This window comes from Drosophila simulans, chromosome 3R (assembly GCF_016746395.2).
Source record: "Drosophila simulans strain w501 chromosome 3R, Prin_Dsim_3.1, whole genome shotgun sequence".
Lineage (NCBI taxonomy): Eukaryota > Metazoa > Arthropoda > Insecta > Diptera > Drosophilidae > Drosophila > Drosophila simulans.
Window position 1 is genome coordinate 948,327 of NC_052523.2, and position 15,939 is coordinate 964,265.

The following is a 15,939-nucleotide window of genomic DNA, read 5'->3' on the forward strand; positions in this document are numbered from 1 at the left end:
CAAACGACAAATCGCAGTCAAGCCAAAAATATTTAATTTGACGACGGGAAATGAGTTTTTCATTCTTCTTCGCCCTTTAGGCAAAACAATAGTCACGAATCATTACACCAGAACGAGCACAGACTTTGCCGAAACACGCTTGGTTCAGGGTATAAGCTCGTTTATCAGTCTCTTATATTATTATTATTTTAGTATCACTATGAGGTAGTCCACGTAGTGACGAAGCGCTCTTGGAAAATGTGTGAAGGAGACTAGCATACAACATGTGTACGTGTTCATGACGACTTGTAAATCTGCTGTCGTAATCCTAGCATCGGATTACAACTGAGATGCAACAAGTGCAACAACTAAGATGGTTTAGAAGAAAGAGAGTTTAAGTAAAAGTATTAAAAAAAATGCGGATCAAAATGCGGATTGATAGCCAACTTAGACTTTTCAAAAAGCACATTTTTTCAGTCGGTTCGGCTTATGGACAATAAGTTTAGTTTACACAATCATAGCCTAACCTGGCGAAGCTTATTAAAAAAAATGCTTTTTTGAACTTATTTGTATATGGGATTTATGCATTCCGGGATATTTTATGAATTTTTCCTCCCAATTTTAAGGACGCTTATAAATTTTTTAATTTAATCACATCCAGACTTGAAATGGACTGCACAAAACGATAGCCGTGAAATAGGCAAATACCTCATTAACAGGCAAACAGGTCGAGTATTAATTACTCCTCAAATGGCAAAACTTTTTATTTTAAAAAGGCAAGACAAATTTTGTAAAATACTGATTGGAGTAAAATGTATCTGATCGATACTCTGGAGGATTTCGTAGAGTCTTGGCTTGCCAGAGTACTTACATTACATCATCTTACTTTATCTTTCAATTAATAAACAATGTTTCACTTCATTTCGGTTTGTTTTCGAACTAAAAATCATTTATTAAATTATCCAAGAGTACAAAAGTATATAAAAAACAAGAGATGGCTGTTCCTAAAAACACAACGTTTCGGCCATAGTTTTTTAACTATTAATTTTCGAAGTCTTGTTTGGCAAATTGTTTCCAAAAACTAAATATATTATTTTAATTGCATAATTTTAATTTAATAATCCAATGAAATCGTAACAGTGATACACATGCTGCTTTCAAAGTCAGTGCTCGGATTTACAATTGTTAGAATTTACGGAATAAAATTTGAAAAGAGAAACAAGCCTAACTAATAATTTCAAAGCTATATTTTGATGTATTTATAATAGCTTTAGTGGAGCTTCTGTATTTGATGTAATTGCTATTCAAAAATTACGGAGTAAATTAAAAGTACGTACAAAATATGCTCTTTACAAACTAATATCAAAGTTTAGTTATCAACAGTTTAATTCGTGGCCGACGCATGCTGCATGCGCGTTCCTTGCTCTTTCTCAAAATACATAGTTCTTATACACATTTTATAGTTTTAATGAATTTGAGTTGTTATTATTGTTGTGGCGGCTGGTTGTTTTAGGTTCCAGTGGTTTGGTTGTTACATAGATTATTACAAAGCTTTTATGAGTGGATTTATTTCTATTGATCTTCTTTTAACCTACGTGCTTTAAATGACTTTGTATGCATTACGCGGTTATCACAATTTCATTTTCTTTTCAATTCTTGTTGTTAGGTTTCCTTCACGGTAATTACAATTATCCTAATGTACATTGCAATAATTTTATTGCTTGCATTGTATAGCTCTGTCAACTATTTTAAGATAAATTAAGAATTGTAATCAGGCTTTTCAGGTTTATAGATAGAAACTTCGGAAATTGGTCTACACATGTGCAGGGATAGTGGTAGAATGCTCGTAACATACTTCAAATTCTCAAAAAATTAAAAATTAAAAATACGAAATTAAGCCGGTTTCTGCCAAAATGTCACATCTGACTGTGGCCCTGTGGTACAGCATCTGTAGCTGCTGGTGCCTCCACCGTAGACTTGCCCGCGTTTAACTTTGCTTTTACCTTAAGCAACAAAGCTTCGAAAGAGTCATCGGCTACTTTCGGTGCTGGTGCTTCATTGGGAAACACATACGAGTTGTAATTATTAATGCCAGCATTATCTATAACAGACACATTAGATAAAATTAGATCGTACATAAAAACGTGTAAAAAGTATTAAACTCACCCAAGTCAGCGTAAGATGAACGACAGAAGGCACGTCTCCCTCCAAAACTTATGTCATACATGTTTATTTGCGAGTCTCTATGACTCGTGTCAATGGCCGTGAATGCGTCCTGCGCTCTTTCGTACGTAACGAACCCGTACTTCATTCTAAAATAAAATAAAAAAATGTTAAGTGCCTATTTTAAATAGCTTTACAGCCTTTCTTTTCCTACCCATTTTCCTTGTAGTGTATTGTTATTTGTTTAATGCTTCCATAGGGCAGAAATTTACGACGCAGAATTTCCTTGGTGGTTTCTTGCTCAATGCGCCCGACGTAGACGATTCGCCGCTCCTCAACAGCCGGTTGCGACACGTTACGATCAAAGAATCCTCGCCGGTTGTTGTTATTGGAGGAGGAGTTGTTGTTAGGGTAGCGTGTATCAGACTTTGAGCGCGACCGGGACCGCGAGTGGCGCAATTTTCTGTGTGGGCTGCGGCTACGTTCGCGATCGCTTTTTTCGGAGCCCGAGCATGACGAGGAAGTACTGCCCCGCTTTTGGTTTCTAGATCTACGCTTGTTGTAACTCGTGCGGCGCTGCCTGCGCCTGTACTGACCATTCTCTGAGTAAGATGAAGAGCTCACCGAGCTGCGATGGCGTTGAGTGCTACGAGAAGAATAACCGCCGTTTCCAATACTGCCTCCTCCACACGTTGCTGCTACATCTGAGTTACGCAGCTGATCAGTCGAATCGTATCGTGAGCGAGATCTGTGCGACACCACGCTGCTGCAGTCGGAGGAAAAGTCACTCGAAGAAGTGGACATATTTGAGCCCGAGCCTTGCGTCCGTCGCTTGCGATAATTTCGTCGCGTACGCTCTCGAGACTGTCGCTTTGGGGGCAGCGTCAATAGGGGAAATTCGGGTTGCAGATCAGTTTGGGTAGCAATGCTCACTAGAGTTTTGCGCACCCGATCCTTGGGTAAGTGCATGATGACCATGTCCTCGCCATGCTGACAATTCTTATCAGCCGAAGACATATCTTTTGTTGCGTTGGACTGTATCGCCGAGAGAGTAGTGTTACTCGTTTGCCTGACGACCTCGCTTTGGATGCTGGCTATTAGGGAGTTGCTCATGTTCTTATTGGCATCCTGACCGTTTGAGATGTTGTACAGCAAAACGGATGACTTTAGGAGGGAGCGAGGGGAGGCCTTGCTTAATTGATTGGGCGGTATTGTTATGTCTGTATTGCAACTAGCTGAAACTATTATAATCTCCTCATAGTCCGGGTGGAGTTTGTTGCTGAGTGGCGCTATCTCTTTGCTGGGGTCCTCAGTTTCCATGCAGTAGGTGTCCTTTACAATATCCTTAAGTGGCGGCAGCTTGGTTACGCGTGGAACCTTGGCTGATACTCGGGAATCGATTATTTTTAGCTGTTGGGCACGCTTCATCTCTAACATACGCAGCACCTTGTTCTTGGCCATGGTAATGGGATCCATGGGCAAAGCAGATTGTTCTGCCTGAGGGCATTTGAGGCTGTTTACAATATTGACTATTTCCGCTTTTTTGGGTGATGGTGTTGGCTTTGAAACCGGGGCAGGAGCAATGCGTTTGGTGGCAACCTCTACTTTCGCCTGCTTGGGCGGAGTTGGTTTATAATTCACAGCGCCCACACCGCCACAACGACGCTGTTTGTATTCCTCTAGATTTAGCTTTCGCTTTGCTGGCGGTGCCAATGTCGGCGTTGTTGTCGGATGGGCTGGAGGTGCTACAGGTTTGGGCGCACACGCCGATACTGCACACGCCGGTACTGCACACGCCGATACTGCGGCGTCTCTCTCCTGCTTCAGAAGCGAAAGATTTTTTCCACCCAAACCGAGACCCGTGCATTGAGTATTTTTTACTGACGGCTGCTTGTTGCTCATAGACTCAGTCACTTTTTTTGTTGTCGCCTTAGTTGGCTTGGAGGAAGCTCCAACCTTACGTTTAAGGAAATCGCACTGTTTCTTATTAGGCACCAGGCAAATATTCGTATGCTTCGGTTTGCTTAAGGCTGGGACCGCGAGCTGATGGGTTCCCAGTTGTTCCGGCTTATTCTGTTTTGAGTATGATAGTTACTATTATAAACAATTTCTAAACTAGTATGTGGTCATAGGACTTACCTCTTTGATAGTAGATGTGGCCTTTTTCGCGGACCTCGGACTCCAGGAGGGATCGGCCTTTACATTGTCCACATAGCGTAATTCATCGGGAGTTTGGCCCACTTTTGCCTTCTTATCTATTGGCCAGATATTGGCCATATTCATATCCATCATATCGACAGTTTCAACGTCGATAATCGAGTCAGAGTCATAATCAGAATCCCCAGGTTTAGAGGATGGGACCACGTGTTTTCCCACAATTGTGGCAACGGGTGGATTAAGAAGTATGGGAACTTCTGCTAAAGTATTAGACTTAATTTGCGCCTGTGCTTGCAGAGATTCCTTTATGCGACAGGCGTTTAAATTCTCAGCAAAATCGTCTTTGGTAATAAAATCAGCTAGGTCAAAGTTATTAACATCAATATTTAGCCCCAATGCGTCTACTTCGGAGATAATAGTGTTAGTACTGAGCGTCCGTCCCTTGCGCAGGAGCTCACAGGAGCTCTGCGAGTTGGCGATATTGTTATGGACAACGGGCAGCCTTGGACTTTTTTCTTCGTTGACAATGTCATATTCATCATCGTAGTCGCTAGAGTGCGATTCATAATCACCAATCGAAGAGCTGTCTGTGCGGGTGCGAAATGTGGACTGGCTTTGTATGTCCTCCTCCTCCGTAAGGCCATCGAGTTTAATATCTTCTTGGTCGTACTCCATAATGGCGCTGATCTGGCGTTGCTGCTCATAGGCAACCTCGACCTCGCTCTCGGCGATGACCCGATAGACCTGGGCATTTAGCTCATTGGCGTCATGGTCGCTGAGGTCGTGTTTCACAAAGTCATTGTAGATCATCTATTCAAAGAGTTAATCGAATTAATACTGAAATGTTATTCACTTTTATGCCACTCGAGCCAAAACCTACCAGATTCTTTCTGTTTTGCAGATCTTCCTCCCGGTCATGGTTGAGCAGTGACTCGTCTGTGGGCGCGATGGGTAGGATGCCGCTAAGTGTATCTGTCAGTTGCAGTCTGAAAGTGTTTGCATTAGTTTTTAGTACATTTTTCTGATGACAATCACTCACTCATCATTAGATGACCAGAAATTCGGCTCTGACTCGTATTTGGTATAATTTCCCTCAAAGGTATCTTCTTGGAATACATTTAGCATTTGTGAATCCATTTTGCGTCAATTGTAAAGTAACTGCAAAAAAATAAACTCCGATTAAATAGGGAACTCGAGCAATCATAGTTGCCTTTCAATGCCTATCAATCCACAATCGACAGGGAACAATCATATCGAAAAATCAAGTTTACAAAATCATTTCCCGTAAACCAGATAATAAAAGAAAACGAAATGCCAAAAAAGGTGATCACAAGGCGTCAACGCAAAGCTGCAGAGTCCCGGCTAAAGGCCACAAAGGAAGCAAGTCAGGAGGATGGTCTCATAATCTTAGAGAACATACTGGTTCCCCCAATGTCGACTAATTTAATTAGCTCAGAAGAAACATACTTAAAGAAGAAAGATATAGATATGATGTCTCAGACGACTTTGGATGGAAAGAACGAGAAGGCCAAATCTCCGTCTTCGGAACAGTCAACCAAAGAATCCGAAAAGAACATTCAGCTGTGTGATGCTCTGCAAAAAATTCGATTAACTAGTCACAAGAAAACCTTCTTGTCGGAGGTAAGAAAGAAGGCTTTTGAGGCGGAACAATTCCGAAATACCACTTCATCCGGATATGATAAGGACAATAAATTCATTGCACTGCTTCCAAGGAACACCAATAAGGGGGCCAATAAAACTCCAAGCTCCGGCGTGCCATTGATGTCCAAATTTTGCGAACAAATTAAGTCGCATTTCAACTCCGTCTTGCCGACACGAAACCCAGTCGGTTCAAAATCCCAAATTCCGATTAAAATTGAACCTGAGCACGGTGCAGATGGCAACAGCACGCCACGAAAAGTTTTCAGTAGCTCGCAGAATGAAGTTAAAACTGATGGAGACAACTACCCCAAAATCAATAGCTTCAAGCCTTCTGAGCTAGCTAGGCATCCAAGACCACCTATTAGGATTTTTGGCTTGACAGGCTTCTTTTCCCTAACTGGCAACAATGCTCAGTTGTCTTTTCACATCGGCCAACTTGCGATCAGAGGCGTTTATGTCCAATCATGTATACATCTGCCACCCGAATTGATGGATACGGTGGAGGAACAGCTCGCTAAACTCGCTATGGACCGCAAAATAATCCTCAACAAAATGAAGAACAAGCATGCAACACTTGCACAACGACGAGCTCGGCAAGAGACACGGCAGGGTAAAAATTAAACATAACATAAGCATTAACATAAAACAAATACAGAAACCTGAATAAAGATGAAGCTTCTGCAAACCTAAAACACGTGTCATAAATTATTTAAATTAATCATTTAAACTAGATTTCTCCAAAACTAGTTCACAAAATGTTATGGTAAATGCTGCACAAGTATCCTTTAATTTAACTACATCTTTTGCATTACATATATTTCTAAAAAATTCAAAAAGTTTTGGACAGATAGTTGTTGCTTAAAACTATATTGATGTGAATACTGTGGCCGCAATATTGAAAGTTTGCTTCGGTGGTTTGATCACGCCGTTTTTATGTTGATCGAAAGGTGCTCTTTCAAACTAGAGACAAAGTTTTCCGAAAGACGAGTGGGGAAGTGAAATGTTAAAATTAACATTTCGAATATTGGAGCTGTTGGGGCTTCCCATACAGCTTAACGCCATCGACGACACTTCTCTACGATTAATAATACAATTTTCTTAAAATCTGTAGTTACCAATCTTACAAGAGCAGAAATCTAAACAACGAAAACTAATGAATATATATTTTGTAAATATTTATAAATAGTCGTCTCAATATCTGACCTCAAAAATGTTGGTTGGATTTATGAATTGGTATACTTATAGGAATTAAATTTGGGATAAATCAAACAGGAAACCCACTTTTACGTGGGCATGCCTAAACTGACACATTAACATTTATCCTCAAACAGTGAAAAACAAATGATCGAAATATATTTTAGAAGTGTGGCCGCGATGTTTTGTCAGTATAGTTCGCATTCTAGACGGACATTCGGCTGGAGATTCCGATCACAAATTTATACACATACTTCATAGGATCGGAAACGCTTCATTTTACCTGTCACATACCCTCTACTGTATAATTTTAATCAATCTTCAGGGCGTCTGCATCAGCTACACCTGGACCTGGGACTCAAAACACAATAGTTTTATCCAACGACAACAATAACAAACATGACCACACAACTACGATGGTGGAAAGAAGAAGAAGAAGCAGCAGCAGCAGCAGCACATGTTTGCCCCAACCACGTGTGTGTGTATGTGAGCCGCGATGGGCGCGTGTGCGTGTAAATGCCGCCACGCCATGTGCTTTTGATACTGCACTCCTCGGCGAAAAGCAGTCGAATTGAATGAATACGTTTTGCAGGTCTTGCCTATCACCTTTCACATCTTAGCACTTTGGTTTGGAAAGCCTTTCTCCTCAAAGCTCAGCGGATTCGCTATCGCCTTCGCGATGCCCAATCTGCGGCAGGCGTCGAGCAATGTTACCTTCTGAGCTTCCGTTGTGGTTCCGGATCACCTATTCCACTCGAAAAAGGGCTTCCCCAGCCGAACGCTTGTTCGGATTGTTGCCGCCGTCTGTTTGTCCGTCTGCTTTAACCTCACATGTTGAGCGCCGCGTCTGCAGCACTAACACACAAGCACAAGTCCGGTGCCCAAGAGGGCCTTATTCCTGCGACAGTCCAACTGCGTCTTTCTGTTCCGCCCGAAGATCACGATCACCCGCGGTTCAAGGTGGGCCAACGTCAGTGCACTCCAAAGCAACCCGCAATCACTTTATCTCATGAGTACCGAATAGCACATTGCCCAAAATTTGTTCACGTGGACCGAGATTCGCGGCAGCGGCACAGACAGTGTGACCAGGGTCGCGCACCGCGGAGGAACCGCGAGGCCATGGCATTAGTGCCAAGCGTTCGCAAGAAAATACTAGTTGAGTGTGCAAAGAAGGCGCGGGTTCAAATTATCGCGGCTAATTTTCAAAGCCACAATATTTTTGTTTTGCATTTTTTGCTTTTGTTTATTTACTCGAATTTATTCCCAACGAATATGGTTTTACCTATTTTTATTTTTTTTTTAAAATAAAGTCAAACGTATGATATTATACAATTTACAATAATTTTGAATGCGTTTTTTATTTATGGGCACTTGATGAAGAAAGAATTTCGATTTTTGAATTAAATCAGTAATAACCACTTTGCAAACCAATTTTAGTTAATTTCTTTGATTCCCAAGGTTCTCGTTCGGAAAATTGCACTAAAAAAGCATGATATTAGGAAAAAGAAGTTTGATTTGTTGGAACATAGTTATTTTATTCGAAAGTACTTCAATCAGTATCGGTCCTACAACCATCTCAATTTTAACTATCTGGCACAAGCTTTGGATAGATATAATGTACCGGCCGACTGAGCTCTATACCAATAAAGTACAAGTCGGATAAAATAAAAACTTATTAAGAATATTATGCTGGGTATATACGATGATGAAAATAATAATTAACGACGCTTAACGCTGGTCCACTCGCCATCATCGCCAGCTTTGTTCTCTGAAAGATGTAACGCATTGATAAGAATGACAATTAGGTTTGCTGCTGAGATTACTTACCCTTTTCCTGGGCTTGATCGCGCTTAGCTGCTGGCTTTTCCTCACGGGTCGCAGGCGCATTACGCCAGTTGCCGCCTCCTCCGCCACTGGCTGCCTCCTTAGGAGCAGAGCCGCGCTGATCGCCACGAGTCTCGCGCACATCTCGGTCGCGCCTCTCACCAGCTGGGCGACGGTTTTCCCGATCAGCGTGGCGTGGAGCGTCGCGCCAGTTTCCTCCAGTTTCCCGCTGAGGCTCGTCGGTACGACGAGGCCCGTCGTTGCGACGGAATCCACCGCGCTCATCGTCTCGATCCCGGCGAGGACCATCGTCACGGTCACGGCGAGGCCCATCATCCCTGTCGCGGCGAGCCCCATCATTGCGGAAATCGCGGTCACGTTCTCCGCCACGCCGCCACTTGTCATCGCGCGATTGCGGAGCGCCACTGTCTTTGGGAGCAGCAGCACGCTGTGTATCTGGTTCTCGGCGCACACGCCAAGAGGAGTCCGCTCCCTCGTTGTCCTTGCGGTCGCGGTCACCGCCTCGTTCAATGCGTTCTCCACCACGCTCGATCCGTTCTCCTCCACGTTCGACACGGTCTCCTCCGCGATCAACACGTTCTCCTCCGCGCTCCATACGGTCGCCTCCGCGCTCGATACGCTCGCCACCACGGTCGTTGCGTTCACTGACCGCAGGTGCAGCACGACGCCACTCGCTGGATCCGCCGGCAGATGCGCTTGGACGGTCACCGCCTCGAGGACGCCATGTGTCACGCTCCTTTTCAGTGCGTTCGCGCTCCGAGGCCAACTCCCTGGACAGGCGGTCTCGATCTTCCTTGATTTTGCGCTCAGCTTCCTCCTCCTTGGCACGCTGCTTTTCGTATTGGGCACGACGCTTTTCGTCCTCAGCCTCACGCTCCAAGCGGCGGGCTTCTGCTGCGGCGCGCTCTTCGGCAGCCTGCGCCAAGCGAATCTCTTCCTCCTTGCGAAGACGCTCCTCCTCCTTCTCGCGAAGGAAGGCCTGTCGACGCTCCTCGCGGCGTCGAACAATGCGGTCGGCCAAGCGCTTTTTGCGCTCTGCCTCCAGAGCAGCCTCAAACTTTTTGAGCTTTTCGACGTAGAGGGAGGCACGTTCTTTTTTAAGGGCCTCAAGGAATTCATCCCGGTCCGGATACATGCGCTTGAGACGCTCCTGCTGGGCGACGGCATCCTTCCGTTCGGCAATGGCATTCTCGATGCGTGTCTTCTCGGTTGCTTCCCAGAACTCCTTGTCCTTAACCTGCTTTTCGGCCAAGTATTTTTCGAATAGCGGAATCTCCTCCAGGCGCTTGGCGCGTTCGAAGTAGTCGATTTTCTTCTCCTGCGATTTGAGTTTTGACTGCAGTTCCTTGGCCTCGCGCTGAAGTTCCTCGCTTTCCCGCTTGGCGATCTGCTCGGCGTCCAACTTCTTAATGCCTTCCTCATCCAGCTTGGAAAGCATCTTCTTACCATGAGCCGTCTGCGAGATTTGCTGAACCTTCTCCTTGAGACTCTTCTCCCGGATAGCTTGAATTTCGTTCTGATGACGCTTGCGCTCTCGTTCTTCTTGCTCCTGCTCGAGGCGCTTCTGTTCGGCCAGTTTGGCCTTCCGCGATTCCTCCTCCTGACGCCGCGCCTCTTCCTCTTCACGAGCATTATTCTGCTTCTCGATGTACTCCTTTCTGTCCTCGATGATCTTCTGTCGCTGAAGAATACGCTGGTGCTCGCGATCCTTGATCTCATGGTATTGGCTTACCATCTGGTTGCGGAGCTTGGCACGCTGGTCACGTTCACGGTTCGGGTAGACGATGGAAACTGCCCGTGTCAGAACAGTAGACATATTAACCAACTGAGAGCGGATCTGTTCCGAGGGCATCGATTGCAAAGCGGGTCCGTCGGGGCGGTACTCGCGTTGACTCTCGGTCAGATCAGTGCCGAAATAGATACTGTTCTTCTGGTGGTCGATACGAATCTGCATGTCATTGTGACGCACGGACTCGACCAGCAGTTTTTCCAATTCAAAAATGTTGCAAAAGCTGGCCAGCTGCAAAAGACGCTGGAACTTAATACTCTCATAAACCTGAGAGATCTGACGAATCAGACGCATTATAGTCACGTCCTTCAGCGATTGAATGTAAGGAGTGAGCAAAGCGTTTTCGGGCCCGTTCTCAATGAAGTCCACGATAGACTGAATGCGCTTGCACAGATTCAGTGGGTTGAAATCCACCTCCAACCAGTTGTATAGATTGCGAAAGTCCTCAGATACGAGTTGAGGAACATTCAAGCGCACCTGTGATGATGTTTATTAATTAGTCGTAAGCCATTACTATATTGAGTGATACTTACCACTTCACGAATAAGCGAAACGCGAGTAGGCGGCTGGGGCAGGCCCAAAAGCACGGCCAACTTCTGGGCCTTTTCCAGGGGGCTTTTGTCCGCCTCGATAAACCTGTCGAACTCTGGATGGGCCGAAGGCAACGGAATAGAAAGGGTGGCCAGGAGAACGTGGGCAGCCATACGTTGCAGGTCGTCCTTTGTCAGGTTCTTCTTCAGCTCGCGCGTCAGCTGGAAGAGCTTCAGCAGCGCTGCAGCGTGAAACAACTGGTTGCCGGCCTTGCTGAAAACCATGGCTAATTTTTGGTAGTAGTTGGCCATGGTTTTGGGCACAGGTGTCTTCTTGGACAGAGCCATCAGGCCATGGATATCCTCGATTGCCTTGTAGGCCTCTTGCCACAGCTCCATCTGGATAGCCGAGTCAAGAAGGTACAACCTGGTGTCCAAGCAGAGCTGCTGCGTTTCCACCTTGTTGATCGAGACACCGGTGGTCTGGTTGCTGCTCTTGCAAATGTCCTCCAAGTGTTTGCGCAGCTTGTCGCACAAGCGGCGAAACTCACTCTTGCGGTTGTACTTAAGGCAGAACTGGAAGGCCATGCGAGCGATATCGTGGTACAGCGCCTCGCAATGGGTGTTTACGCGCAGCAGCTCTAGACACTGGCAGTAGGACTCCCACAGAAACTTGACCCACGGGAGCAGGATAGTGCGGTCGGAGCGGTCCTGAGCGTCCTCGCCACACACTGCGCTCATTAGGATGCTCTCTGGCGTGGCAATGTTGTCCAGGTCATCCAGCTCCAGAACAGCAACGGCCGCCGAGGACTGGGCTTGGGCGGCCTCCGTGTGCTCTTCGGCCATCTTCAGATAGCCGCGGATTACATTTTCCAGAGAGTTCACGTTCACCAGCTGGAACATGTTCCGGTACTGGAAGAGTCCCTCCTTGGCGATGTGCGACTTCTTGAGTTCCACGCAAAGGTACAGGTACTTGAACATGAGCGGTTCGATGACCGTCTCCGAGTAGGCGTAGTTCCATCGCTTGTTGCGGAAAACTTCCTGCAGCGTGTCCAGCGCCCTTAGCGGCTTTCCCACCTCGATGAACTCTGTGACGAAGAGAGCGGTGTCGAGTTAAGAGAGCGCATGATTCGCGAAGCCGAAAGTTTCTCTTCAGACACCGCATGGAAAATTTTCAGCACACTCACCATTGGCCCTTTTGAGGGCGTTTTCCGGACGTTGCGTGTAGCGGGCCATTTCCGATCGCTTTACTTACTTGCGGCAGCACTTTAAGTTGATTTTGATAGCAGGTCTGGAGCGTTCTGAGACCTGGGGCTGCTGAAAATTGTAAAAATCTTCGGCTCGCCTACGTGTGGCTGCAAGATTTATGCAAAATGGCCGAGTCGACGGCACTCAGGGCTGCACCAGGCTGTGTTATCGATAGTTCAGGCCGATAGTTGCCGATGGTCAGCTAATCGCAGTGCAACTCCGCTAGCTCACAGCAATAACACGAGGAGTAATGAAGTCGCCCTAAAATATAAATAAACAATTCTTTAATTAAAATTGCGACATGGGCAACTGGAGAAAGTTTATCTTGTGGTTCGCCCAGGAGCATGTCGATTTTCGAGTTCAAGAGTTTGAGTCTCTGATCAAAATGTTTGGACTTCAGGCCCGCCGGCTTACAGAACAGACCAGGGTAAAGTGATTAAGTACCAGAATTTTGAAAGTACATTTTCATATATACTTATAATATTAATATTAAAAAAAAAACACAAAAACACAAGATTAACAAATTCCACCGTCCCTTTAAAATCATAAGCCTGTGTCTTATAAGTCTTTCTAAACTTGGCGTTTTATTAACAATGTTTAATATTTTGAACGTAAATAAAATTGTATATGTACTTGTAAGAGGAAGAAAAAGGGTAAACTAGATTTTCAAAAATGTATTCAACAGGTAAAAAATGTGCGTTACTGGCTATAAATTATATACGATTATAAAGCCTATACGATCGTCGAGATCTCAGGAACTACAAAACCTAAAAGGTTTCGATAGGATACCTGATACCTGGCATATGTATATATATATATAGGATATATATAAATTCTATATAAATTCTTTTGTATAAAAGCACCAGCATAAATAGTTATATTTATATCTAATTTCGTTATTACAGAAACCATTTTGGGTGGTCGAATTTCGGGACACGGATTCTGCGTTGCTATACGCATCCAGGTCCATTTCTTTGCGTGCCATGATCGAGCTCTACGCCCACTCCCACAAATTACCCGAGTTTCACCAGAGGCTACGGAATCATGTTACCACGAACTGGAACTCGCTTGCGGAATACTTTCGGGTGGAGGCCAGTTTTAAAATCGTTGTGGAGACCTACAACAAGCACTTCAGCCAAAGGGAAAAGGTCGAGAAAATCGAGTCCATGGATTACCTGCCAATAGAGGGAGCGGTCAACCTGAAGAAACCCGAGGTGGAGTGGTGGTACATCGAGTTTTGGGGCTTGGATCCAACGGCCGTGCCTCCTGAGCCGGAGGACATTCTGTTTGGTCGGCTGGTGGCCCATGGTCAGCGGCATTTGATCAAGGAGCTTTCGCTGAAGCATCGAAAGTTCATCGGCAACACCAGCATGGACGCCCAGCTTAGCCTGCTAATGGCCAACCAGGCGATGGTACGCGAAGGGGATCTGGTCTTCGATCCGTTTGTGGGGACGGGCTCGCTTCTGGTAAGCGCCGCCAAGTGGGGCGGGTATGTCCTGGGAGCGGACATAGACTACATGATGGTGCATGCCCGCTGCCGGCCGAGCCGGATAACCCAAAAAGTGCGTGAGAAGGACGAGAGCATCCGGGCCAATTTGAAGCAGTACGGCTGCGCTGATCGCTACATGGATGTGGTGGTGGCCGACTTCTCAAACCCGGTGTGGCACCCTCGCATCTCGTTCGACTGCATAATTACAGATCGTAAGTGTATTCATTTTTATACCCGACTTAAATTGTTCATCTGGCCGGTTTCTTTGGTTATTTAAGCTCCGTATGGAATAAGAGAGGCTACGGAAAAAGTGGAGAAAAAGGCTAGCGTAAAGGCTAACACTAGAAGTGAGAGCATGGTGCATTACCCATCAACGTCGCACTATTCCTTGCAGAGTCTCTATGGGGACCTTCTCGAGTTCTCTGCGAAGCACCTAAGACTGGGAGGACGTCTTGTCTGCTGGATACCCTTTCACAGCGAGGACTACGACCCCAAGATGCTGCCACAGCATAAGCATCTGAACCTGGTAGCTAACTCTGAGCAGCAATTGACTGGAAATACTGCTAGGCGGCTACTCACATATGAAAAGTGCTTCGAGTATAGTCCAACAGAACCCTTATTGGGCGGCATAACACAGGTGCCAACGCCCTCGCAGGACTTCAGGGATCGGTACTTTAACAATGCTCTGGAGTCACGCAAAGAGCGTCGAATGCGGAAGGCAGAGTTGCGGGAACAGGCTCGTGTGGAGATGAATGCACGGGGAAAGATTCCCACGGATGGGCGCTCCAAAAAGTGTGACCTGAATAAGGCTCGATTTGTGTGATCTCCGTTGAAGTGTAATTTATAGTCTTATCTTTGATTCCGATTTGGAAAAAAAGAAAATAGATAAATACGATTGACAATGGGACCTTATATGTATATAGTAATATTATTATTTTAATATTTTATGCAATAATTGAATCTAGTTTACACATTTCCATTTCGTTAAGGTTGAGGTAACACAAGGCCAGGAAATATGTATTTATGCGTTCTTAATTTATAAATGTTGAAATTACCTTGGCGGTGCTTTATACATAATATGTATCAAAATAACCATATTAACCGATTTCAGCAGCACTTGCTGGAATTGTGGCCTGTTCCTGAAGTCGGCATTCGAAAACTTTAGCGAAACTATTGAGGAGTGCGCCACTGGCCTCCTCGACAGGGAAATGTCTGCCCAGCTCTTTGCTGAGCGAGGTGACCCCCTTGCCTTCGATTCCGCAGGGCACAATGTGCTCGAACCACTGCAGATCCGTGCAGCAATTGAGGCCGATTCCATGCGTGGTGACGTAACGCGAGCCGTGGATACCGATGGCACAGATCTTGTTGTCACCCACCCAGATACCGGTGTCCTTGGTCGCCTTGGCACTGGGAATGCCCATCTGGTGGCAGGCCTCGACAACCATCCGCTCCAACGTCGCCACGTACCAGCGGATGCTCGGCATGAACTGGCCCAGGTGCAGAATGGGATAAGCCACCAACTGGCCGGGGCCGTGAAATGTGATTAAGCCACCGCGATCTGTGCGATGGAAGTCTGCTCCTAGCCGGCGAAGTCGGTCTTCATCCTGCGCCGTATAGTCCTTTGTCCTCAGTCCGACTGTGTAGACCGGGTCGTGCTCCTGAAGCACCAGGTAGTTTCGGAACTCCGCTGGCGGATGCAGGATCTGGTTGGACCTAGCCAGACGTTGCTGTAGCTGTAGTCCTGCTGAATAGCTATGCCGCCCGGCCCGCACCACAGTCACCAGCGGTCGGACAGAAGGCATTTTTTGATTGTTTAAAAATCATTTGACTGCAATGTTTAAAACAACAAATATAAACCAGGGTTGCATGATCAGCGGATTCAT

At 45.7% G+C, this 15,939-nt stretch overlaps 5 protein-coding genes across 5 annotated transcripts; 2 read left to right on the forward strand and 3 right to left on the reverse strand.

The window, feature by feature from the left end:
* Positions 1 to 896: 896 nt before the first annotated feature.
* On the reverse strand, positions 897 to 8,279 carry LOC6726691. The gene is made up of 7 exons (XM_016176039.3): positions 7,870 to 8,279; positions 5,339 to 5,457; positions 5,180 to 5,285; positions 4,282 to 5,109; positions 2,357 to 4,215; positions 2,146 to 2,291; positions 897 to 2,080 (listed from the first exon to the last, which is right to left on the reverse strand). The coding sequence occupies exons 2-7, from the start codon at positions 5,434 to 5,436 to the stop codon at positions 1,896 to 1,898; spliced, it is 3,222 nt and encodes a 1,073-aa protein (XP_016033180.1). The 5' UTR covers positions 5,437 to 5,457; positions 7,870 to 8,279; the 3' UTR covers positions 897 to 1,895.
* On the forward strand, positions 5,494 to 6,653 carry LOC6726692. The gene has a single exon (XM_002102067.3). The coding sequence runs from the start codon at positions 5,611 to 5,613 to the stop codon at positions 6,580 to 6,582; it is 972 nt and encodes a 323-aa protein (XP_002102103.1). The 5' UTR covers positions 5,494 to 5,610; the 3' UTR covers positions 6,583 to 6,653.
* A 390-nt stretch (positions 8,280 to 8,669) lies between the features above and the next one.
* Positions 8,670 to 12,649, reverse strand: LOC6726693 (eukaryotic translation initiation factor 3 subunit A). The gene is made up of 4 exons (XM_016176038.3): positions 12,507 to 12,649; positions 11,323 to 12,407; positions 8,983 to 11,266; positions 8,670 to 8,923 (listed from the first exon to the last, which is right to left on the reverse strand). Exons 1-4 carry the CDS (start codon positions 12,553 to 12,555, stop codon positions 8,874 to 8,876), a joined length of 3,468 nt encoding a protein of 1,155 aa, XP_016033181.1. The 5' UTR covers positions 12,556 to 12,649; the 3' UTR covers positions 8,670 to 8,873.
* LOC6726695 (putative lipoyltransferase 2, mitochondrial) lies at positions 12,575 to 15,935 on the reverse strand. Its single transcript, XM_002102070.4, has one exon. It carries the CDS (start codon positions 15,856 to 15,858, stop codon positions 15,154 to 15,156), a length of 705 nt encoding a protein of 234 aa, XP_002102106.1. The 5' UTR covers positions 15,859 to 15,935; the 3' UTR covers positions 12,575 to 15,153.
* LOC6726694 (tRNA (guanine(10)-N2)-methyltransferase homolog) lies at positions 12,863 to 14,968 on the forward strand. Its single transcript, XM_002102069.4, has 3 exons — positions 12,863 to 12,994; positions 13,473 to 14,268; positions 14,335 to 14,968. The coding sequence occupies exons 1-3, from the start codon at positions 12,869 to 12,871 to the stop codon at positions 14,877 to 14,879; spliced, it is 1,467 nt and encodes a 488-aa protein (XP_002102105.1). The 5' UTR covers positions 12,863 to 12,868; the 3' UTR covers positions 14,880 to 14,968.
* Positions 15,936 to 15,939: the final 4 nt, after the last annotated feature.